This window comes from Chelonia mydas, chromosome 14 (assembly GCF_015237465.2).
Source record: "Chelonia mydas isolate rCheMyd1 chromosome 14, rCheMyd1.pri.v2, whole genome shotgun sequence".
In the NCBI taxonomy this organism is placed as follows: Eukaryota; Metazoa; Chordata; order Testudines; family Cheloniidae; genus Chelonia; species Chelonia mydas.
In genome coordinates this window covers 6,042,125-6,067,875 of record NC_051254.2, presented here as the reverse complement: position 1 = coordinate 6,067,875, position 25,751 = coordinate 6,042,125, and the positions used below count along the sequence as shown (strand labels likewise).

General features: G+C 43.7%; 1 protein-coding gene across 3 annotated transcripts in view; it reads right to left on the bottom strand.

Annotated features, from left to right (window-relative positions):
• Positions 1 to 5,358, bottom strand: part of ABCA5 (ATP binding cassette subfamily A member 5) — a 59,657-nt gene extending 54,299 nt beyond the window's left edge. Inside the window, exons 1-3 of one of the 3 annotated variants that reach the window (XM_037913879.2) lie at positions 5,298 to 5,358; positions 4,643 to 4,701; positions 526 to 644 (exon numbers count right to left, since the gene is read on the bottom strand). In XM_037913879.2, coding sequence (XP_037769807.1) covers positions 526 to 630 — 105 coding nt within the window. In that variant the 5' untranslated portion in view covers positions 631 to 644; positions 4,643 to 4,701; positions 5,298 to 5,358. Of the gene's footprint in view, positions 1 to 525; positions 645 to 4,642; positions 4,708 to 5,297 lie in introns of all 3 variants that reach the window. The other 2 variants (XM_043527613.1, XM_037913880.2) reach the window with 2 other exon arrangements.
• Positions 5,359 to 25,751: the final 20,393 nt, after the last annotated feature.

The window sequence follows — 25,751 nt, the reverse complement described above, 5'->3', positions numbered from 1 at the left end:
TATTATGATGATGTTATTCGCAACAACATTATATTCTTAATTATCATTTAAACTATTTGCAAACATTTGCTTGAACGGTTCTTACAAGGAACTCCAAAAGGCAGTTCTATTACCTAATTGCTCTTATCAGTAACAAGCTTTCCCTGACAAATAATAGCCATTCTAAACTTAATCTAGTACTTTATCAGCATTATTTTACTACATGTAATTCTGCCCTAAAATAAAGTAATGTTATTTTACCCCAATTGGTCAGTTATACTCTCTAGAAAGTGAATAGAGAAACAGAAATTACCACATTCATACACAGACACAGAGCAAGACTATTTCTATAAAGCATTTCTTGCCAAAGGATCACAAGTATGATTGAAATATATTGGCTCCTTCAAACCTGAGCTCAAACTAATCAGTTATTCCCTCAATAATCAGAGACAATTTAACAAAGCTTAGTTTTGTTTTTAAGTCAGCTAATTTTTCAACCATAATCAGACACAGACATAGAGGCCAATAAATGGCCACGTAACCTACCTGCACACTACTCTTCTTAGTCCTGCATTTAACAAGGTAGTTCTTGAATAAGAGAGCTTTGGTTTGTCTCCACACTCCTGCCTCTCCTGCAGTTTCTGTGGCCATTTTTCAAGAGTAGCCTGTTTGAAAAAACATACCAAAAAAAAAAAAAAAAAAAAAAAAAAAAGCATTTGAAGCGACAACTATTAGTCGTACCTATTCAAGTTTTTTTCATGTAAAAAAGAGAAACCATGTGCCAGTTATATTGTTCTATACCACTGATAAACTGTTTTCCATTGTGTAAACCCAATCCCACATTAAATTAAGACGTTTGCACAGATACACACCCTAGACACATTTTGCAATTTCAAGACAGATGTCGCATTGGGTTGCCTTATGGCAGCTTGGCATTCTGATATGTCTTTTTGAGAATACAATTTTCTATTCCAGCAAGTAAGTTTTCATATTAAAGAAATAAATAAACCTCCAGTCCGAATGGAAAAAACCTTCAAACCCAAGGATAAAATGATGCAGCGAGGGGCATGCCTGTGTTTGCAGACAGTCTGAAACAATACTTCTAAGTGGTGTCAACTACCCCCCTTCACCCCAAAAGTGCAGTAACTGAAACCTAATGATAATGTAAAAGGCAGCTTTGTTAACTACTTCACTATGATCACAGCATGCAAGGAAGAAGAGAAAAGCATCCACTTATAAAAGTTGTTCAATCTACTGAAAGTATCATCTCATATAAAAGAGTGCTGTGCACTGTCCTTTGGAGAAGCAGATCTGAACACATTCTTCAAACAAACAGCTCCAGAGAGGTATCTGATCTAGTAGACCACACACAAGATTGGAGATCACGCTTGGATTTTTAGTCCACTGACTTGCTGTCAGGCTTTGGGCAACTCACTTAACCTCTTCGTGTCTCTATTTCCTCAGTTGTAAAACAGGAACTACAATAGTTACCTCCATAACAGAGATGTTATGAGAGTTGGTTTATGTTTGCACACCACTTTAAAGACATAAGCCACTCTAAATGATTAGCATTACCACCTTCACTCCCTTTCTCTGTGAGCCAACGGTGGCTGACAGCATAAAGAGACGACACCGCATCCTTAAGAGGAGGGTGAAGCATGTATCATGGTTTAGCACCCTCCTAGCTAATAACTTGTAAAAATATGTCTATCCTCTACTATAAGGAAAAGGGGAGAGGGATATGACAATGTAAGAATGAGGCAACTCAAAACGATAGATGGATGAAAAATGTACAACTTCCATGAGGGCCAATAAACTCTGCACTCTATTTCCAAAGGAACGGGAACATTGGGCAAGTACCTTATCTGAAACGAACAGAGCCCATAGCATTGGGATGCTCTGCCACTAAAAGGTTGTAAACAATTATAGACATTGCCCAAATTCTGCGCCAGAAAACAAATGCTGACAGAGTTATAATAAAAATAAAATAATTATCTATTTAGGTTTATATTCCATGCTCTATAGTTATGACTGGTAAATATTTTTTTCTGCCATACGCTCAAAGTGCATGTAACAATGTCCATTTTCTCTGACCTTTTAGACACCAGGTAGTTTAAGGTTACTCACTAAACTATGATGATAAACTATGGAAACTTGCTTTTGCAAGTACAGAAATCATCTGACCAAGAGGACAGGCTCAATGAAGCTGAAGCTGACATGATTTATTTTAGCTTGTGGCACCCAAAACAAAGTAACACGCACTCTTTGTAGCCAGATGCACATATCAAGTTTGTATGGGGGTCAGGGTGGGGGAACAAAATTACTCTCTGCTTATATAGGTCCGGATGCTGAATTCAAATCCAACTAGGCAGACTCTTGCATTTGTGCAGTACCACGTTGACTTCAACATGAAGCTGTAAGGGTCCATCCACGCAGATTCAGTTGCAGCATTGGGCCTTAAAAGGCCATTTTTGCAGGTTCACAGAAAAGCAAATTTCCCAGATGGATTCCATTTAGAATATGTTGCATCACATTTAAAAAAACAAATCCACCTTATATTTTAAACTCCACTATTTTTTCCCTTTGTTAACAGAAAAACAAAGCAAAAGTTCTTTAAAGGCCAACCTATGTTAATAATTAGACCTGATGGGGAAACATGCAGATAAAATTTCTCTAGAGATTTTCAAGTCAATTACTTTAAACTGAATGAAAAACAGCGTTGTAACAACATGCATTGCTAGTTGTATTTATTTGCACTGTTGTTTAAATTCTGCTCTTGAATTTCAAACATTACAGAAGTCATCAGATTCTGCAAACACTTTTGCCGCCAAGCAGTTCTGCTGACTTACTCCTTGTGGGTTTGTAGACCTAGAGACTAAATCTGCATGCCCTCTTTTATCAGAGACTTTACTCTCTTTTAAGGTCAATAAAAATGTAGCCTATATGTCTGGCAGTTTCCATTTAATCAGATAGTCATTTAAGACCAATTATAGTAAAAATACTTCCATGCATTCAGTGGGTAATTAACCAAATTACCCAATTATAGTTAAGGGGCAAAAATAACTTCAAAAGCATTAAATTAATCCTTAATATTACCTCTTGCAAAGTGTCCTCATGGAGGACTACAAAAGTGCATAAAATAAAACTGCATTTCAGATAGCTGAGAATATACCAGACTTCCCCGCAAACAGAGATAAAGGAAGTGGTTTGAAGCAAGACTACCCGGCCTTGGGGGTGTTTCAGTCAAAACAGTGCCCAGAAAATTACTGTCTTCCTAAGTTATTGTCACATGTGGGATGCAGACATTTATATCAGTGCAGCACAAGGACGGTACTAAAAAGAGAAGATGAAGGGGTTGAGAGAGGTTATTTTTCTTCACCAAATGGCCTTTCAACTGCACTGACTTTCTTGAAAAAACAAATAAATGCTTGACTGTAGAATAGTCATTCACAATTTAGCTTGTTTGTTTGTTTAGGCTGAAAGTGAAAGTAACGTGCCAGTCTACCTCACTTGGAAGTGTGGCTGAAAAGCAACAACCAAGCCAGCGCCAAAAGAAAAATAAAACCCTGGCACAGAAAGATGACACTATATGTAGGGATGAAGAGATAAATAGTTCATTGTCCCTGATGGGCATTCAGTTATAGGAAGGCACCAGACAGGAGGACCATAAAAAAGGGAAATGCCCTCATCCTGTCTGCCAGCTTCTCAAACATTTTAAGCTAAGTGTTCGATTTAAGAATTTTACAAAGCACCAAAATTCTTCCTCAGAACTGCATCTTTCTCTCTCATGAATGCCAGCTAGACCTCAGTGTTGGTGGAACACAATATATTTATCTCCAAGTTAGAAAGGACTATTTAACTGTAGGATAACATCAGTTGAAAATATAATCCACCAAGATGCATTAAGAGAATGGTTTACACAATGGCTCTTTCCTTTCTCAGTGCTCTGAGACTTTCCTATTCCTCTCTGATCTGGCCAAATGCTCTCCTGGCCTAGAGACTTCTAACCACAAATTCTCTCTCTGGCACAATCTTTGTTTCTTTGCCTGTGAACTTGTGGAAAATGCTCTATCTTGGTCCTCTCCATTTTTCATTTCCCTCTCTTGATTCCATTTTTCTCCAGATTCTCTCTTCTACACTCACACAAGCCTATCAGCACTAAAATACATGCATAAACTACATTTCATAGTGCTTACTGTACAATTGTGGGAGAATGTAATACCATATATAGTAGCTAATGCTCTGATGAAATGAAAGGTTTCACTTGCTTGCATACACTTAGGCTTCTCACCCTTCTTTTCCTCGATCATCAATCAATACAGTAACAGCATGGATACATTACAATAGATAGTGGAGGAGGGGGGACTTTCAAGAGCGAATAAACGTAAAGCAAAAACATTGCTAATGTTCCAGCATCCAGCATATTAGCCTGCCTTTTGCTTTGCAGGTCTGGGATTCACTCTTTGGACAATAAAACATTAAAACAACAAACATTTATACAGAAAAGGGACTCAATCTCCCCCCCAATGGGTACGTGGCACCCTACCTGCTAGCTCTGTTTTATACGTGACTAAAGAAGCACAATTTGAATCTGACAGCCCTCTGTGCCTCCATTTCCCCACCTGCAAAAGGGAGGGGTGGGGGGGGAATGATTTTCACCTACCTCGTGGGGTGCCTTTGCAGTGCACAGGGAGGTCCTCAGAGGCCAGGCTCTCTCTCTCTCTCTCTCTATGCAAAAAAAGTGGCAGTATTAGGCACAACGGTACACAAACAAATGGATCCTTGCTGACCATCAGGATGGACAGCCGCGAGGATGGGGGGTTCGCAGCGCCTCTAGCCTTCGGGGCGGTGAGAACGGGGCCCATCGCTCTCCCTCGGCCGTGCCCGCATCAGACGGGAGGGAGGCACAAATCTGTGACAGTGGATCTGTGAGCCCAACTGATCACGGTACTGCCCATGACATCTAATGTGTATCACACTCACACACACTCACACACACGAGACTTCTCAGGGCCCCTTCCAGCCCCACATTTCTCTGATCCCCCCTAAAGATTCCCCCCCCACACACACACGCACCCCTAGACCCCCCCCCCGGTGGCTTTCCAATGCCCAGGGGGGCTCCGCCCAAGGACACCTGCCTGGGGGACCCCTGGCCCGCCCGGCCGCGCTGAGCCCGGGGAGATCGCTGGCTCCGGCCCGCCCCCCCCCCGGCGCAGGGAGGACGCCGCGGGCTTTGCGCCCAGCCTGGGGGGGGGTCCCCGTGTGACCCCCCTCCCCCCCGCCGCGGGCCCCGCCGCCGCCGCCGCCGCCGCACTCACCGGCCGCCCCGCCGCCTCGCGCGGGCCCGGCCGCAGCTCGCCGCCCCCACCCGGCGCACGCGGAGGGGCCGGGCCCCGCTCGCCGCCCCCGGGGCGGGGCGGGGCCGGCCGGTCGGCTGCTGCAGCGGGGCCCGAGGTCCCGGCCGCCGGGGGAGGCCGCCCGCGGCTCTGTTGGGCCAGGGGGGCTGCCGCAGGCTGCGGGGCGTGGGCGGGGCCCGGCCAGACAGCAGGCCCGGGGAGGGGGCTCTGCCCACACAACCCCCCCGCCGAGGGGCTGGGGGCACCCGGCCCTGACAGCCCCCATCGGGCTACCCTGTCTCCCCCAGGCGATGGGGACGGGGGGGAAATCCTGCCCCTTCAGCCCCCTCCCTCGTACCCCAGGCTATGGGGGGGGGGTCCTGCCCAGACAACTCCCCTACACCCCCAGTAGGCTACCATGGGGGCAGGAAACCCCCCCCACCCCTGTAACTTCTCTGCCTCATGCACCCCCACGCACCAAGCTACTGGGGGGCACCCTGCCCAAAACCCCCCCAAAACCACACCCCCTCAGGCTAACGCCCCAACAACTCTTCCCCCCCCCCCCCGCCCCAAGTCATGGCCAGACCTATGGGGGAGGTGGGGTGTCTTGCCCACCAATGCACCTAAAGCAGGGTCTGGCTACCTTAAACACCATCACAACATCGCCCCCCGCCAACTTTTATCATTTTAGATATCTCAGAGAACATCTGCGTACTCTGAATTTGTATGCTGCTTCTGTTCAAGTGAGTGCAAAGAAACCAGGATCTCTACCCAGAGCTCATTAACTGCAGAATCTTTCCCATGACACAGAGATAATAAACCACTCTGGACTTTGTTACCTGTTGCTAAGACCACTGAGAGTCTGATACAAGAGCTTCTCATCTCAGCCCTGCTCAACACTACAAATTTATGTGGATATAATTATGCTGCTATGCAGTTATACTGACCTAACCCCCAGTGTAGACAGTGCTATGTTGAGGGGGAGGGCTTCTTCTGTCAGCATACCTACTGCCTTTCAGGGAGGTGGAGTACCTAAGCTCTCCCCTTAGTAAGCGTAGACAAGCCCTCAGGAACAAGCAGTGCCATTATTATCACCAACATATTGTAAAAATGATGGCTTGACCAGCAACAAGAAATTCACCAAAGAAAGAAAGATACCAAAAGACCATGGGTTCTTAACAAGTTTGCATAATTTTACTTGGGTCAGGATTGGTTTTAAAAATCATATTGAAGTCAGGGACAGATGGAGATCCTCAAGCACCCCTGAAATTCATGCAGCTTATTAAGGTGTCCAAATATAGATTTAGGTGCCTAACTTCAGGCATCCAAGGTCCCAATTCTGTAAACGTTATCCACATGCTTAATTTTAAGTATGTGCATCAACCCTATGAAGCATACATGTTTCCAGGACCAAGACTCAAGTCTATAAATGCTAGCCTGGACTTTGGTAAGTTTAGGAAAATGGAAGTCAAATCCAACATTTACACACTTGTTCCCTGATCTTTACCCCTGGGGGAATTCTGCGCCAAAAAATTAAAAATTCTGCAATAGAAAATTAAAAATTCTGCTCACAATATTTTCAAATTCTACAACATTCTGCATATTTTGTTTGTCAAAATAACAAAATATAGTCACACCAGCTTCAATTATTTTTTGGTAATTTATTTCAAAATACCGGTCAGCAAGTACGGCTGTAACAATACAGATAACAAAAAAAGATTCAGAAAATGTTTTTTTGACAAATAGATTCCTTACTAGGTATATTAATACAGAACTCTAAGTAATCGTTCATTTAAACTACAATACAGAACCATATTTCCCGCATCCCCCAGAAGCAGTGCAAAGGCTTGGGGGAGTCAGGGGTAACGAAGGAGATGAGGGATAGGGAAATAATTGTTGGGAAGGAGCCTGGCTGTGAACTTGGAGCGTTGTTGGGTATGGGTGGGAAAAGTATGGAACAGGTTGTGGGTTTTTTTTTGTGGTGCGGGGAGACGCAAGGAGGGACTGTTAGGGAGCTTCCCCGATGCAGACCCTGGCTGACCCCTAGCCTTTCCCATTCAGGCAGGCACATGTCCCTCCACCCCCTCTCAGACACCCACTCCCCCATCCCTATGTGGCCCTGCACCTCCCTCCCCCGTGGCCCTGTGCCCCCACTCCCATTCAGCCCCTACCCCAGTTTGTCCTCCCCTAGTAGCCCTTATGAGCTCCTGTCTGTGACTTCCCCAGCAACCCCACACTGTCTCTCCATAGCCCAGGGGTGGGCAAACTTTTTGGCCAGAGGGCCACATCTGGGTGGGGAAATTGGATGCAGGGCCATTAATGTAGGGCTGGGGCAGGGGTTGGTGTGCAGGAGGGAGTGCGGGGTTGGGGTGCAGGAGGAGCTTTGGGGCAGGGGTGCAGGGAGGGGTGAAGAGTGCGGGAGGAGGCTCAGGGCAGGGGGTTGGGGTGCAGGTGCGGCTTCAGGGCAGGGGGTTGGGGTGGAGGGAGGGGTGAAAAGTGTGGGAGGGGGCCCAGGGCAGGGGTTTGGGGTGCAGGGTGCAGCAGGGGGCTCAGGGCAGAGGGTTGGGGTGCAGGGAGGGGTGAAGAGTGTGGGAGGGGGCTCAGGGCAGGGGTGCAGGATGCAGCAGGGGGCTCAGGGGAGAGGGTTGGGGTGCAGGAGGGGTGCTGGAGGTGGCTCAGGGCAGGGGTGCGGGAGTCTGCTCTGGCCTGCGCCGCTTACCTTGAGCGGTTCCACGGTGGCAGCAGTGCGCAGCAGGGCTAAGACAGGATCCCTGCCTGCCCTGGCCCCCCGCCACTCTCGGAAGCGGCTGGCACAACGTCCCTGCGGCCTCTGGGGGAGAAGGGGACAGAGGGCTCCTTGCCCTGCCCTAGCCTCTGGGTACCTCCCCCGAAGCTCCCATTGGCTGCGGTTCCCCGTTCCTGGCCAATGGGAGCTGCGGGGGGCTGTGCCTGCAAACGAGGGCAAAGCACGGAGCCCTCTGCCCCACTCCTCCCCCAGGGGCCACAGGGATGTGCTGCTGGCCGCTTCCAAGAGCGGCGCGGGGCCAGGGCAGGCAGGGAGCCAGTGTTAGCCTGGCTGGGCCACGGGGCTGGCAATCCCGATCCAAAGCCCTGACGGGCCGGATCCGGCCCACAGGCCGTAGTTTTCCCACCCCTGCCCTGTCTCCTGACTTGGCCTACAGGCGCTATGAAGAAGGCTCTGCAGGCTTTCTCTTCCCTCGCTGGCTGGCAGCGGCTGCTGTGGTCTATTGCCACAGCGCCCTCTGGTGGGCAAAAGGCAGAACTGCAGAAGTTAATCCCGCGGGTAGTGCAGACATACCCTAAGGCAAACAAGTTTGTTTACATTTACAGGAGTGAGACCAATGTTTGCATGGCACTTTTGTAACAAGCATTGCAAGGTATTTACCTGCCAGATATGCTAAACGTTCTTATGCCCCTGAATCCTTTGGCCACCATTCCAGAGGACATGCTTCCATGCTGATGACTCTGGTTAAAAAAAAAATAATGCATTAATTAAATTTGTGACTGAACTCCTTGGGGGAGAATTGTATGTCCCTTGCTCTGTTTTACCCACATTCTGCCATATATTTCATGTCATAGCAGTCTTGGATGATGACCCAGTGTTGTAACAACATGCATTGCTAGTTGTATTTATTTGCACTGTTGTTTAAATTCTGCTCTAAAACCAAGGAGATTTATGGGAGTGATAGGGAAGAAGGGTCTGTTTGAGAGTCTGCGTGCCAGTGGTTAGGGGTAGAGTACATTGATAGTGATTCACCAGATCTGCAACCCCTCCTGTTGGTGGAGTGCTGCTGCCCTTTGGCATAACTTCTGTAATTAACTAGCCATAGCTCAAATTTTGAATATATGATTCAAAACACATACTTGAGCATTTGAGCTCCCGTTTTGTTTTTTGCAAGTATTTATGCTAGTAAAATTCAAACACTTGACTGTTAATGGAAAGAAAGAGAGACATTCAAAGCAATAGTTCTGTGCTAATTTGCATATTGGTGGGAAATTATTTCCACAACTCACTGAGCTCTATTCAATATATGTTGATTTGCTATTAGGAGTGAAGTACATACCACAGACTTCACTACATTTGCAGGCTAAGGCCATGTCTACACTTACCGGGGATCGACTCTGCTGCAAGCGATGCAGCAGGGATCAATTTAGAGGGTCTAGTGAAGACCTGCTAAATCGACCATTTACTCCCATTGGTGAGTTGTTACACACACACCCCGAGTCCCATGATTTAAAGTAAATAGGACTACCTGTACAAGTACACAATCTGGCCCAACAGGATTAGGCAATACACACAAAAAATAAATCCTGCACTTAGAATATCCGTTGATATTACTAAGCAGCAAAACAGAAAATGTTAACAAGACAAAAATGAACACACTATAATAGACATTGCTTTCCAAGGCCAAAGAAAGGAGTGTCAACATATGTCAATATAGCACAACAGAGGATAATCAAGAGCAAATTATGGATCCACGTTTAATCATACAGAAAGGAAGTATGGTCCAGTGGTTGTGTAACTACCCAAGGACTTCAGAGTCCTCACTTCAAGTCCCCAGTCTGCTACTGGTTTTCAGCGACCTTAGACAAATCACCTAGCCTCTCCGTGCCTCAGTTTCCCATTTGCAAAAGGGGAATAATAGCATTGCCCTGCCTCACAGGGGGGCTGTGCAGCACTCAGATACTATAGTGATAGGGTAGTACAATCACTTTGGGTAGATACACTCTGAAACTTAAGAAAAAATTAATGAATATAGACACAAGCTATTAGGCTCAGTACAGGGGTAACTAGATGAAACTTTAGCTTGTATCTACAGAAGTCAGACAAGATTATCTGATAGTTATTTTAAAGGGAAAAAGGGACTATGAATATACCATAGGATCATCAGGCAAATCTGATTAATGACCAGGAACACAGAGGGACATTAAAAACAAATCCATTAAAAGGAAAAATTTGGGAATAGATATTTTATAATGCATTCACCAAACAATTCCTCAACTTTACCTTTTCTGCAGTGCTGATAGTTGTTTGCAGAACAGTGGATCCAGTCCTTTCTCTCAGACTGGTTGTGAGCCATTCCTTGGTACACAGAACTGGAAAGAGGGCCAACCTGTGATATAAATGGAGAGAAACCATTATTTAAAGGGGAAAAAACACCTACTAATTATTATAGGACTAAAAAAATAAGCTAAGTCAAAATTTGCTAAAGGGAAAACTCAAAAAACAAACCAACCCCGAAACCAAAGCAAAAGCAAGAACTGGAAGCCCCAGTTATGGGTGGATAATGCAAAATCCTATTTCTTCACCGTGTCCTCCAGTCAGCACCTGGAGTTGAGGCCAACTGGATTTCTCAGGAGTCGTTGGGATCGAGCTTGTCATCAAATGTAATAACTGATTCTATCCCTATGCAAGGAAGGCTACAGTTCCTCCCCCCAGCCCTTCCAAACAAGGTGTGCAACTGTGACATAATGGGGATCTCCCATCTTTGGCTACTATGATCCTTTGTCACACTAGGCCATTCTATTGTTTAATCCTCAATCAGCCTTTCCATTACAGTGTGTGAAGGCTCCTGTCTGACATTCTTACTAAACAAAAGGCTTCATTGGTAGTATCATTGGTGGGTATAAGTGTTCCAAAGTTATACATGCTGATGCCATGATTAAGAAATCATATTATCTAATGAATTTACCTCAGTGTATTTTTAACTTTGCTGGGAGAGAGCAGGTGCCAGGGTTTCCTGGACTGTGCTAATAGCCCAGATTTTTCACTTCGTGCTGTGTCACTGACACATGTTTTGGTTTATTTCTATGAAGGATCGTCATGAGAGACTGTGCCAGCCAGGAACAAAATTATTTATGAAAACTGAGTTTCCCATTGTGTCCCAATTCCATTTGGAGACAACAATCACTGTGTGGCTCGTCATTTAACAGACCACAGACCTGGCTGAATGAAACTACAGTCATATGCTTTAGCGCGTGTGGTGTTGTTGTTGTTCTTAGATTTTGTTCAGCTGAAAATCAGTACGGGGTACAGCATGTGATTAATAAAAACTGGGCTGTTGGGTTCAATGGAAAAAAACACATCAAAACCTGCTGATGCTTCCCAGCTAAATTCCTCCCAATGGAAACAAAACATGAGGACTTAAAAGTAGATCATCCGGAACGTTTCACGTTTCTACTAAGGTATCCAGTGGTGAACTGGATGCATCCGACAATGCAGATGAAGCTAGAGAACAGTTTCCCGTTGGGTCTCCTCTTCTCCCCCTCCTCACATGGAAAAAAAAATACAAAGCAAACATATTGCATTTTTAAAGCACATTTGATTCATCCCTGCAAACAATTAAACTTCAGAACAAGACCGTAAAACTGCTGGTGCCTTTGAAGAAAGAGGCAGCTTTAACTGAGCCACTGAACATCTATAGCTTGAACTCAAACTGAACCCACAACTGTACCTAGCATGGGGACCAACACTTCTAAAGCATTAGTTATTTTAATTGTATAATACCACAAATACTGCAAAGCTGTCAGCCCTTGGAGCAAACCCAATTTCAAACTTCAGTCAAATCATAAAATACAGACTTCATCCAAAGTACAATCCTGACAACAGCTACTACACAAGGGATTTCCCATCAACATGGACTTCAGCTAGAATTCAGAATAGGCTCAGCTCTCTATTGTTTGCTGAGGTGGGAGAATAGTTTAGGGCTTGTTCTATATGGGAAAGTTTACACCTTAGTATGTATCAGTGTAATTTAAAATTTGTGTGGTTATTGAGGCTGGTCAATAAGTTTTTCAATCAAAATTGTTTTTTCTGCTAAACTTTTTTTTTGTGGGGGGTGGTAAAATACTGAAGAACCAAAATGCCTAGAAACTGAAAAATTTTCAGCCCCAAACCAAAAATTTAAACCTAGAAATGCCGCTGTGTTGCCTCATGGGAGTTGTAATTCAATTGCCTCGTGCCTTCCATTCTCCTCTATGGGCTGGGCTCTATCTTCTATTCTGAAGTACAGCCTCCCCCTCACCAAGAGGGGAGGCTATGATGTATCATGGGAGATACAGGCTAATCAGGGAGCACCACTGTAGAGAAGAATGAGCGCGTGAGGTACCTGAACTACACCTCCCATGAGGCAACACAATGACATTTCAGGTTTTGGCTGAAATAGTTTGGGTTTTTATTTTTATTTTTGCTGAAAAGTTAATCTTTTCTGTTGAAAATTCACCATTATCCAGTCAGATCTACCATTATACAGGTATAATCCCAAGTATGGTCGTTCTTATTCTAGTGCCTTTTAATTCATTTATCAGATGTTGCTTGGGAAGGAGTCTAAGCTAATGGAAAATGGAAAAAAAGGCACTCATATTGAAATAGGCATATCCACACACACGGAGTTATACGGGCATAACTATACCTTTATGACTGATAAAACATCGTTGTTTAGACAAGGCCTGTGATGATAATGATTTACATGGGGCCAAACCTTGCATCCATTGGGTGCTATTTTCAAATGAGTTAGATACCCACTGAATTTAAAACAAAAGTTGGGTATTTGATGTGTAATCTTTAGGCTCCATTGAAAACCCCATCCATTGAATTAAGTGGGATTGTTGCCATGTATTTCAGTGGGATCAAGATTCGGCTCCTAATGTAGACAAGCGTGATGCAATCAAGGAAACTCCGAGAAGTTGACACAAGTCACCGACCCATTTGGTGTCTCAGGTGTTCCTGTGACCTTCATTTTCCAGTTTTCTTTTAAATGTCTTTCTCCAAATCTAAGTGATTTCAGTGCTTCCCATAGTTTAGTGGCATAGAGTAGAGGTTCCCAAACTTTCTTCCCCAAGGCCCACCTGTGCAGCTGCAATAGGCACTGAGGCCCATTATTGACACTTCTTGAGGAAAATTATTAATGTTAATTATTAGTTATTACTTATTAATGTAATAAGTTTATTATATAAACTATAACACTAAACAAACAATGTACATGTTTCCTTTTCATTTAATGTGAACAACTGTAATGATAGAAATCCCTAGCAACGTGCACTCAGAGAAATGCTTCAAGATCTTTGACTGGAGAATGCAGTTGCCCTGGCAGCCCACCTGGGACTGTGGTGCCTACCCACCTTTGGGCTGTGGCCTACAGTTTGGGAAGCCCTGACATAGAGGCTGGACACATACGAAAGTAACTCCGAAAAATGACTAAAGCAGTCAAGCCCACATCAACACATACTACGCAGCTATTCTGATTTTGCCTTTGAGCCTCATTACAGATTGCAGACATAGACATGCATCTACCTTGCATACTTCTGCAGGTTTGGCTATGTTGGTCACAGGTGTGAAGAGGTATGATCCCGGACTGCCAGCTATGCCAGCAAAAGCCCCTAGGGTAGACATAGCTCCAGGAACAACACTGAGCATTTATTGACATAGTTTTTGTTCATTTGGGAGTGGAGGAAGAAGCTATAGTGGTAAGAGTGAGCTCCATTCACTCTAATACAATATACCAGTGAAGGGCTTCTAGTGGAGACATGGTCATACTAACACTTTTGCATAACTGCCTAATGACCTTGACTAGAGGGGTTTTTTTAAAATTAATTTTATTTTTTGAGAGACAGCGAGTGTACGCACCTGTGGGGAGGATTTAAAGGAATCAATTACAGTTACAGCAAAGGAAAATTATTCATAATCTTATGCAACATGCTGACAAAAATAACCTCAAATGCTGCCCGTATGCTTATTCTCCGAAAAAATTCTTAGAAGGGGACACAATCATTTCCCCCCCCCCCCTTGTATACATCCCCCTTTCAGCACTGTTCACTTGACACGATTTCAACATGGGAAGTTATTGAGGTTCATATGCAATATAACTGACAATAATTGGAATATTGTCCATGTAATCATAAAAAAAACGCTTTTCTCAATCTTAACAAAGGCTACTTTTCCACATTTGAAGATTTGTATGTATATAATTACTAAGAGTCACATGTCCAAAGAAAGTTAGGATTTATGTATTAAAAACAATACTCTACATAATAACCATCCTGTAGAGAAGAAATACTGAAAATCGTGGGAAAGTTGTTACTGTGCCATACGCCTTCTAAAATCTTACCTATTTAAAATTAAAAAACACTCAGACCACGAGTGTACATTGTAAGCTCTTTATCTGAAAACTGTTCATTAAGTTTAGCGGCAGGGTCTGTTCCTCCACTGCCGTGCCTCTTGTGTAGTCATTTACACGAGGGCAAAATAAGTGTAAAATGCTGCAAAATCAGGATGGGAGCATTTTACTCTCACTTTACACTGGTATAAATGACTACGGAAGGTAATAAGGAGTCCAGTTTGTGTGACAGCAGTGCAAGATATAGATTAGGAAAGACATTTTCTTTTTTGCCCTGTTACTTCCTATAACTTAAAACGCTCAAACCAACTCCCGTGTTATAAACCCAAAGTTCGATCCTAGTGTGAGCCCTTGTATTGCAAGTTTCAACCCGGAATAAAAAAACTTTTATGGGAAAGTTAAAAATCTCTGAAAAACAAGTTTTAGATATGGACCATCAACGGACCCCTAACTACAGTGGCACCAGAGGCTACTACTATAATATATACATTGCATACAATGCCCATAGTATCCCGTAATTATATCCCCATCTACAGACAAACATTCATTCCTACCATGCCCAATACCTTACATTCACAGAGGGAGCTGTGGGGAGAGACTCTATTTGTTTTGTTTTTTTTAAACCTGCATTTGCAGCATAAGCAGATTGTATTGCATTCTATTGTATTCTCAACTAGAAAACTCTATAGTCCAAACTGCCTTTCTTTGAGGTGAGCAAAGCAAGCAGAAAGTTGATCTCTTTTTACATGGAGGTGGAGAATGACTGGCGGATGCAGTAGTTGCAGAGCTCAGCTCTGCCTCTTTGCTGCGTGACTTCTGCCCTCTTTGCGAGGGAGTCTGCCCCTTGCGCCCTGCAGCAGGACTATACCAGATCTGTTGCATCTACAGCCCGTGGGGTCTTGAAGGAGAGAAAGGGATTGTCCCCTTCAGGCAGAATGAATTCACACAGGCCTGTTTTCAGATAAAACCCTGTTGAGAGGTAGAATTTTAAAAAAGCTTATGCAAGCAGGTCCCCGGTATATGTCGGGGTTGTGTTCTTGAAAAGGGCGACAGATACCGAAACGATGGATACCGGGGACCCGCTGGTGTAGCAGTGGCGTAGGCAGGAGGGGACACTTGGGTGGGCCCCACGTGGGGGTGGAGTGGTAGGAGCAATCTGGCCGCCTCTCCCCCCCCTTCAGCTGGCCTTGCGGGGGGGGGGGGAGTGGGAGAGGGAGTCAGAAATAGATGCGCTGGCCAGGGGCTCCTGGAAAAATGGGGGGCCCATAAAAATGAGCTCCCCCATACCTCCACCCACTCTGCCCCCCTGCCTGGCGCTCGGGGCTTGCCCTGCTCCACCTGCCCAGTGCTCCTACCAGGGAGCGGGTTTGGGGCACGGGGGCTTGCCCTGCTCCACCCACCCGGAACTCCTGCTGGGGAGCGGGGTCAGGGCTTGCCCTGCTCCGCCCAGTGCTCCAGCCGGGAAGCAGGGTCGGGGTGCAGGGTTTGCTCCACTCTGCCCAGTGCTCCTACCGGGGAGTGGAGTCGGGGGCTTTCCCCGCTCCGCCCGCCCAGCACTCCAGCTGGGTTCTGATTCACATTGGTCTGCATATCCGTCGTTTGCAACTTACAGTACAGTACTGCAAACGACGGATATGCAGATCAGGACCGACATGAATCGGAACACGTTCCCCTACTGATGAGCGACGGATATGCGAAACAATAGATAAGGGGAGACTATACCGGGGACCCCCTGTAGAAGACAAACAGTAAAAGCAGAGAAGGAGTCCCGCACATTTAATGGGGCTTGGCACATTTACAGAAAACAAAGGGCTTTTTTATTTTGTTTGATTTTTAAAATGCTGCATGTGGTTTCTTCTAGATTAGTTAGAGATCTAAATTCAGTCATTGTTAGCCACTTTACAAACACTTGTATTTTTCAGATAAGAGCAGCTGGAGTATTTTTCTTTCCCAATGTGTCTTGCTGTACAGATGATTTTCTTTTTTTAGAAAAGCGAGTGCGAATTTGCTGCTTTTGTATTACAGCACATTACTATATACACCCATATTCAAAAAACGCTATCTCCTACTGCCAAAAAAATAAATGTTCTTGCAGAAAAGAGACAGACATCAGTCTCTACTTTATTTAGCCCTATTCATCTGGGAATTTTAGAGCATTTTCAAATGTTAGGTCTGATTCTTCAATGCCTTGCACCTTATATGGCAGATTACACTTGTGCAAAGCAGATGTAAAATACCACATCAGAATTCCACACTCAGCAGTGGTAGTGAGTTACATGCATTATGTACAAGTATAAATGGTTCCACAAGATACAAGGCTGTGGAGAATCAGGCCTAGAACACTCATGTGAGGTAGGAAAAGGGTTAACTACCTTAAAGATGGGAGAACTGGAGGTGCAGCCCTCAGACAGCGGAGTGCTTATACATATGTATAAAGTTAAGCACATTCTTAAGTCCACCCCTGTTCACCCAGGCATTTAATCAGATGCTTAACTTTAAGTACATGCTTAAGTCCCATTCAAGTCAACCTTTTATTTATTCATGGACATTAATATTCTATTATGTAAGAACATATATTATTCCAAGCTCTTGACAATGCTTAAAATACATTCATAAAGAAAGGACGCTCCAGTAACTACCTCCAGATCCCACTACCCTGCCAGCAACATAAACAAGGGTTTCATACACCACCACAGCAAAAGCACCCAAAACGTGCTTGGTGTGGTAAACACACAGCAATGGAGACCATCCCTATCCTGAAGAACTTACAGGCTGAGATTCTGATTCTGCAAAGAGCTGTGATATGGGAGCATCCATGTGGTGCTCTTAAGGGGCTCATTGCAGGCTTGGGAGTTTAAGGATCTAACCCTGCCGACTTTTACTACCAAGTACAGCGCTTACTGCAAGTAGTCCTTTTGACTTTGTTAGGACCACTCATGAGTAAAGTGTTTGAAAGGTTCTAGAAGACAGACACAGAAGACCACATATAATAGAAAAGGATTTTTCTTTTACACTTTTTTTTTTTAAATTAGGACTCATTTTGAGAGTAGGGGGTGTCACAAAAGGAGGAAGGTTTTTGAGTCAGAAGACTTTGCAAATTAGTACCGGCAGTTCATTTGATGTCTGGGATCAGCCTGGGAAAAAAGGCACAGAAGACTGTCAGCGGTGGAGCAGAGGGGTCAGGAAGATAGAGGCAGAAATAAAGTCCAAGGCACAGGCCACAACTACACTTGCGGAAAGCAAGCATAAGCCAGGCAGAATGCTGCTGCTCAGAAGCGATATACGAAGCCGGTGACACTCCACAGCTCCAACATCCTTCAGGCAAGAGGTTGCAACTACATCTATCATGTTGTACAATCAAATCACTCTTACAGAACAGTCTCACAGAACACTCTTACAGAACAGTCTCACAGGGTCGAGGTCTCCTGCTATGGAAATACAAATTTCTGTCTTGCTTCTGCTGCCACCTGGCAGCAGGAGACAGTTACGCTGAAATGAAATGCTATCCAACTGACATGGTCTCTTAACTAAACCAAAAAGCACCCTTATCTTAAAATAGCCTTAAGGGATTCATTTAAAACTCTCTCTCCTGGCTCTTAGTTTTGCAAAAGTCCAAATGCTATCTAATGCTTTTCCTAATGTGAAGGCAAGGGTGTGATACTTTTTACTCAAAGTAACGATATTACTTGTGTTATAGTACCTAAGTGCAACCGGATGAATTTAAATTAAGAATTGGATTAGTCTGCAGTCTCAGCTTTTATCCTAAGTTTATTTATATTTTCTCCCCAGCTTCACGGGGAGGGCTAGGTTTTCACGTAATGGCTAACAAATTACTGTGGATCTAAATACCAAAGTGATAGGTGCCCTAAGATTCGCCATATTGGATCAGACTAGTGCTCCATCTGGTCCAGCATCCTGCCTGACCCGTATCCAATGCTGCAGATGAAGTGGCAGGAAACCCAGTGATGCACAACTATGGAAAGGGAAATTACTTCTTGAATCCCCCATCCCCATCAGTTAGTGGCTGGTTAAGGACAGAACCGGCGCTATGTTTTCTGTCGTCCCAAGCAGCAAAACAAAACAAAAACCTGCCGAATACGGGGCTGCTGCCGGAGTGCCACCCCAAGAACAGCCGGAGTGCCGCCCCTTCAGCAGCGCCGCTCCAGGCACCAGCTTGCTTAGCTGGGGCCTAGAGCCGGCCCTGGTTCAGGACTTGAAACTATATTTTTTAAAATTGTAGCCTATCCTTATAGGTGTCCAATTGATCCTTGAACCTTATACAAAAGTTTTGCCTCCAGTATATCAGGGTAATGAGCATCAGATTAATTATGCACTGTGTAAAAATATTTATCCATTTAAAATGCTGCCTATACGTTTATTTAATGTCCCTTTGTTTCTGTTAAGGGAAAGGGTAAAATAGCATCCATTTTACTTTTTCTGTTCTATTCACTATTTTGCATGCCTCCATCATGTCCCTCTATCTTCTCTACACATAGGCCCAGTCTTTTCAAACTCTTGTCATACAGGAACGTCTTCATGGCTATGAGAAGAAATAAGAGGGGTTGTGAGACGGGTGACAAAAAGAATTCTCCCTTTTGAGAGAAGGGTGACAAGAACTGAATAGAGTATGTCAGATGAAAAAGTACAATTGATTTATACAATGACATTGTCAGATTTTATTGTTTTCTATCCCATTTTTTTAGATTTGTTTGCTTTTGGTGACCGTTGATGCTAAGTGAACTTTTCAGTGCGCAGCTAGATCAACACCTAGGTTTTTAATCTGAGCGACCACAATGAATTTAGAACCCAGCAATAGGTATAAACAGCTCAAACTTCCTTCAAACATGCATTACCTTGCATTTGTCCACACTGAATTTCACCTACCATTATGCTGTCCATTTGACAAACTCTGTTAGGTCCATCTGTAGTTTCTCACAGTCTTCTAGGTTTGACTAAGGTAAACAATTTTGTTTTATCTACAAACTATGTCACCCCTTTTCCAGTTCATCCTCCTTTCACACTAGTTTTATATTAGGGTAACTTGATTGAAATCCATGGTGTTACTCCTGATTTACACCAACAGAAGTGAGAGGAGAATCAGGATCACAATATCTTACAGCCCTTGTACGTTTCACAGTGGTTAGGCCCCAACCTTGCAATTAGACCGAAGCAGGTTTATACCACCACCACCACCACATCAACATCAACGATATTCCATGAGGGTATAAAAGGTCCTCCCTCATGGATGCAGCTGCAGGATTACAAAACACCTCTACTTTCAGGATCATAGATTTTACCAGACAGACTATTAAATTAGACTATTATTCGGCCAGATCTGTTTCGTTAAATTGTCACAGCAAACAAAGAAGTCATTGAACCCTCCACCCCTGTGGCAAAGAGCTTGAATGGTTTTGTGAAATCTGTGGTAACCATGAAAACAATGCAGACCGTGCCGAGCAAAAGGCTGTGAAGAGTGTGAATGCTGAGTTCCTCAGATATACAAAAATTTTTTGTATTATTTAACCAAGTAAAAGGAGAGAAGCCTATTTATTTATACATATGATACACTAAGAGGGAAATTGTCACTGAAAATGAACAGTGAGGAATTAGTGGCTGAACTATAGGCATACCAAAATCCATGTAAACATTCAGAGGAGAAAAATCGAAGATGCAATGCTAGCTTTGAACTTGGGAATCTCCCACATTACAACATCACCACAGAGTGACCAACATGCCCCCTCGACAGCACACAAGAAAGAAGCGTGGTTATGATGAAAGCCCTGTGCTTATCATGCATTCATCCAAATATGGACTTGGGGCTTCTCGCGCATTTACGTTTTGTCAAATCCATTTTTACGCAGCCTAGAGAATTTCAAGTTTTGTTTTGTTTAACAAACAAAATGCCAGTCATGTCAGTTCTGTCTATCTTGGCAGATTAATAGTCATAGAAAGGATACCGTGCTATATGGAATATGTCAAATATAAATACAAGATTTCTAATTTCATAAACCCCCCGTGGTTTGTCTGTGGGTGAAATTGGCCATTCATTCTAATAAATCCTTCTTGGCTCTTATACCCGGAGTTGGCATAGCTCTGTGTTGTTTGGCAAATCAAGATACATACAGTGGTATATTCTTGCTTGCAGCCACTCTTTAGCCTACATGTCTGAGTTATGTTGAAGGAAACAAATATCATCCTCTCTCATTACCTAGCACTCAGTTCTTTATTCTTACCTGCCAATTTTTTCCAGCTCTAAAATTGTATTATTGCTTAGACTACTTAAGTTCTGAATGGGGTTCATTTATTGGGCGCCTGTCGCTTTTATGACCTGATCTACTTTAAGACTTTATAGGTGGTTTTATCCTCTACAAGAATTCCTCAGCCATCTGGTTAAAAACCAAATCTGCAGGCTTAACTTCACAGTGTTAGCTTTAGTTTGTCTGGGTGGGGGTGGCAGGTATTAAACTAATGAAGACATCAGGGGAAACGTGCATTAACCGCTAAGGGGTGCAAGAGGAAATGCGTAAGAGTACGAAAGACAAATAAAGGAAGCTAAAATCAAACGAAAGATATAGCAGCTTATCGCTCAGGAGCTCCATTTATTTGACGTGCAAAGGGCAAAAGCACCCACAGCCTACAATTACCTTCAAAATAGAGAACAAAGGAATCCATATCATTTTGCACCATTCATACCAATAAAAAGCAGATGGCTTTTCCTCCCATAACCTACCAGTACTCATGATTGTTCATTGTTTGTCACCTTCTCTATTGTGAGGCAAGTGTGTTCTTGTTAGCTATTTCACCCACCTATCATCTTGGCTTTCCTTAGCAGGCTCCCTTGTGGCATCCTTTCCTCCAGATGGCCAGTTTCTTCTTGACAAACATCCAATGGTTTCTTGATCTTCTAAAGCAGCGGTGTCCAACAGAAATTCGATGCTAGCCACGATGCTAGCCACACTTGTGGTTTTGAATTTTTCTTATTCACCACATTATAAAAAAGCCACATTCAGCCACATCATAAAAAAGCCACATGCATTAGCCACAATTCAATAGCCTATTTGCCACACGTGGCTAGTGGTGAACTTATTGGACACCGCTGTTCTGAAGCAATGAAGATTTCTTTGTCCACCCCGCCCCTGCCCCACTACAGTTATTCTTAGGTTCATTTACTGGTTTTTAAGAGTCCATAGCAGTCATCTTTTGGTGCAACATTTGCTAAATGTTTGAAAGCTAAGCACCCCCCATTTCCCTTTTCACACATGCTTGTTGTAAAAGACTGTTGTAATCTGAATGGTCACTCAGAGTAGACTGTGTAGATCATGAGAATATGACATTTCCACTCATTCCTTCTGACCGTGAAATATTTAAAATAATCCTTACTGATATGAGTTCGCAACCACTGTGGTGAATGGGACAGTTCACATATCAGAGCTGTTGTTTCAGGCTCTCTGCAAATTCAGACATCATTGTGTTAGTTACACTCAGGTCGAGTCGGGTCTTAAGGTTTTCTTTACAACTAGAACAGCGACAGACTTTCATTTAAAAAGAAAAAAGCTTGAGGCTTCGTAGAACAATTAAGCAGCCTGCTCATGCCTGCCTGCAGCTGGTGCTTCATACCCCATCTAGCTTGGTGGCCCCTCTGCCCCCATTCTGGGAAATATTTCTTTGGTGAAAGAATCTCATTTAGAAAACTCTCCATCTGTTTTCTTTTTGTTGTTTTTAAAGTCCAAATTGACACTTATGCACAGTGATGGGCCAAAGTAGCTCTCCTAAAAGCTTACCTTTTTATGCTTGCCCCAAACTATTTTTTCCCTTCCACATAGTTCTCATTCCCATGAAAGGTGATGATGGCTGGAAGTGGCATATTCCAATAAAAATGCAAGGAAATGAAGGATATACAAAAAATCACAGACTGCTTCTTTGAGATATTGTTGGAGCACATCCCATCTCTCTGCTCCACCAAAGCTAGCTGACAGTGCTCCTCCACTTGCTTGACTTCATTTACAATCTGCATTGTTTTTGGAATATCTCGCTTCCCAGGCATCATGACATTTGTCCTCCGTGCATATATCAGTCATCCAAAATCCACACTGGCTTTGGACAGTCGCTTTATCGTACTAACTCTAAAGGCAATTCTTCACACTATATGACAGGGAGGCACATTCACTAAACTGTTTTACTTTGTCATCAAATATCTGACCTCTTATACAGGCGTTCAGGCTGCGTTTCAGATACCAATTCTGCTTCCACTCTGTGTTTACCTTCACTGTTGCAGTTTACATGTGTATTCCACCTTCCAAACAAAGGATCTCAAAAGCGTTTTACAAACGTTCCTGAATTAAGTTGCAACTCCTGTCTGAGGTGGATAGAGGGAAATATTATCCTTCCTATCTAGATGCAGAAACTGAGCCCCTCCCCTCCCCCCCCCACATTCATGTGAAGAGACTTGTCCAAGTCACACACAAATAAAGCAAGGAGAATATTCAACAAATTGTGCTTTTTCTCTGTTTTTTCAACCAGTCATAGATTTTTGCAAATAATTATTGGTTTACACTTATTCACAAGCAGTTGTTAGCAAATATTCAATATTTGAAGATTCCAGCTGTATTTTGATTGGACAAATACATCACATTTGTATATTTCTGCTCCCTGATCATTCCTCAAGCTCCCCCGCCTCTCAAAAGAAACCAAGTTTCCAGTGTGAATATTCTAGATTATAAAGTTGGAGATTTGCTTTCTGCAGTGTTTGCCTTAAAATATTGCCATTTCAGCAAACACTCCTGCCAGCAAATTCATTTGCTAGAATATCTGTGGAAAGCGAACTCAGAACAGGTACGAACAGTCAAAAAGTGTATAAAACGGGAATGACTCTTCACAGAATATTGCTGAACTATTTGCCCAGTTCTGCTCCCAACAATCTCAGGAAAAAACCAGAAATAGAATCCATATCTCATGACTTGATTCTGTGCATTAACCACAAGACCAGTTATTTCCTAGGGCCTTTTTTTCTTCCTGATCCCTTCCCGCAGTATCTCACTCACTCAGTTCGTTTATTTGCACTTTCTGCTGTTCAGTTCAAAGATGAGAGGCTGAGATAACTATTTCATGTACTGAGTGAACTTTGCAAGTCACAAATCTTGATCAGAATCAATACTGAAACCGGGTTAAGTAGGGTATATAGCTAAGAATAAATCAAAGGAACAACAACCAGGGGGAATATACAATGAAAGGTGTTCTCCAGTGATTTAGGAGCAGGGCTGAGAATCAGGAAGTCCTGAGCTCTGACAGTGATTCCCCTTTAAGCCTTTGGCAAATACTCAAATAAGTACGGCCCTACCTGAATCGCAGGACGACTGTCAAAAAATTGTGACTGAGTTGTGGACAAGCCATGGAAAATCATGGAAAAGTAAAAATGGACCTTGTTATTTGCAGGAATAAGGTTCATTGAGACTTTTCTGCAATTTCCCTCCATGTGCAGTCCTGGGGCTCAGAACAGGGCTCCTGCTGTCAAAATTGTAGTGGAAGCCCATTATTGAGGGATCAGCAATATAACAAATTAAGTAGGGCCTTATAATTAAGACGTTTCTGTCTTGCATGCACATCTACGACTTACTCATTTATACAGAACTAAGAACTAAAATCACCACCCTTCACCTGTGTTTGAAAGTTACTCAAGCACCTTGAGAGATGAATGGTCCTAAGCATAGAATACAATTGAGTAGGGGCTCTGAAGGCTGTAGCCCTTCAGTGTAGACACTCCCTACAGTGACAGGAGGGGCTCTTTTGAGTGTAGACCTGGCCTTAGACAGCCCATTGAAAAAGATTTAGGATGGTGCGGTGGTGGTGGTGGTGAGAGGAGACAAATGTTGACCAAAACAAACAAACAAACAAAAGACAGGGTAACTTTTGCAAAGGGAATTTTGCTTTTGACTTTACTGGGAACAGGACCAAATCCTGGAAAACGATAAAGATACAACAGCATTATAAATCTGGACCAATGCCTGTATAGAGATTAGAGCAGAAGCTAAAGATGGGAGGATTGTCAAGTGTCTTCTGCTGCTTTGTCCTTGGGAAACTGAATGCAAGGATTTTCAGACAGAGTCATCATAAAAGCTGGGCAATACTTTTGCCAGAGCAATCTTGTTGCTGGTATCCCTTTATTTTAAAATGTAAAGACTGCTAGGTCTGCCGTTTGTTGACGTGTCTAATATTACTACAGTACAGTACCAATTAGTTGGAAAGTTGGCATATTAAACTCTTTATGGCAGCATGGGCTCGATCCAACTCCTGTTAAAGTGAATGGAAGTCTATTGACATTAACTGTCGATGCATCAGGCCGTATATGCACATCAACAATTAGGTCCTGCTATTGCAAAGACCTACTCCGCAGTAGTAAGAGACAGTCTTTTCTTACAACGAGGAGTCCTTGTGGCACCTTAGAGACAAACAAATTTATTTGGGCATAAGCTTTCGTGGGATATAACCCACTTCATCGGATGTATGGAGTGGAAAATACAGGAGCAGGTATAAATACATGAAAAGATGTGAGTTGCCTTACCAAGTGTGAGGTCAGGTGGGTTCTAGCCCATGATATATGGCTGCCACTCTGAAACCAGTCTTTTCTTACAATCTAAGGCCTGGCTTACACTTCAAAATCAGCTCGATCTAGCTATGTCGCTCAGGACGGCGACAAATGTTGCGGCCTGTGCGACAGTTAAGTCGACTCAACCCCATGTGTAGGTGCAGCTAGACTCATGGACAAATTCTTCTGCTGACTTAGCTACCACCTCTTGGGAGGTGGATTAACTACACAGGTGGAAAAAACGCTTCCACTGACGCAGGAAGTAGACATGCCAAACCTGCGGGGGAAAAAAGCAGAAATTGGGCTTGTTTTTGGCTTAATTGGCTTGTGAGTTGCTTGTTAGCTAGTTTTTGGCTTGAAGTTTGTTTGTCTTGTAGCTTGTTGCTTCTTTTTTTTGATCGGCTCCCAGCAAGCAGGGCCAAGGGGAGGAGAGAGTCAGGGGGACGCAGTGGGCCCACTACAATCCCAGACTGCATGCAGGGGGGAATCTAGTCACAGAGTGTTGGGCTTCTTAGGGATTGGCTTGTTTTGGCCTTGTTTTGAAACGGGATTATCTTGATTTTTGGCTTATTGTGAAAGCCGGGGTGCTTATTTACCATGTGAAAGTTGGCAACTGTGGCAGGTTGCATGCCACAGCTGTGCCGCTATAGTGCAGACCTACCCTAGGGCTCTGACCTGCAAAGACTTGTATATCTACTTAAGTTCATGCATTGCGAG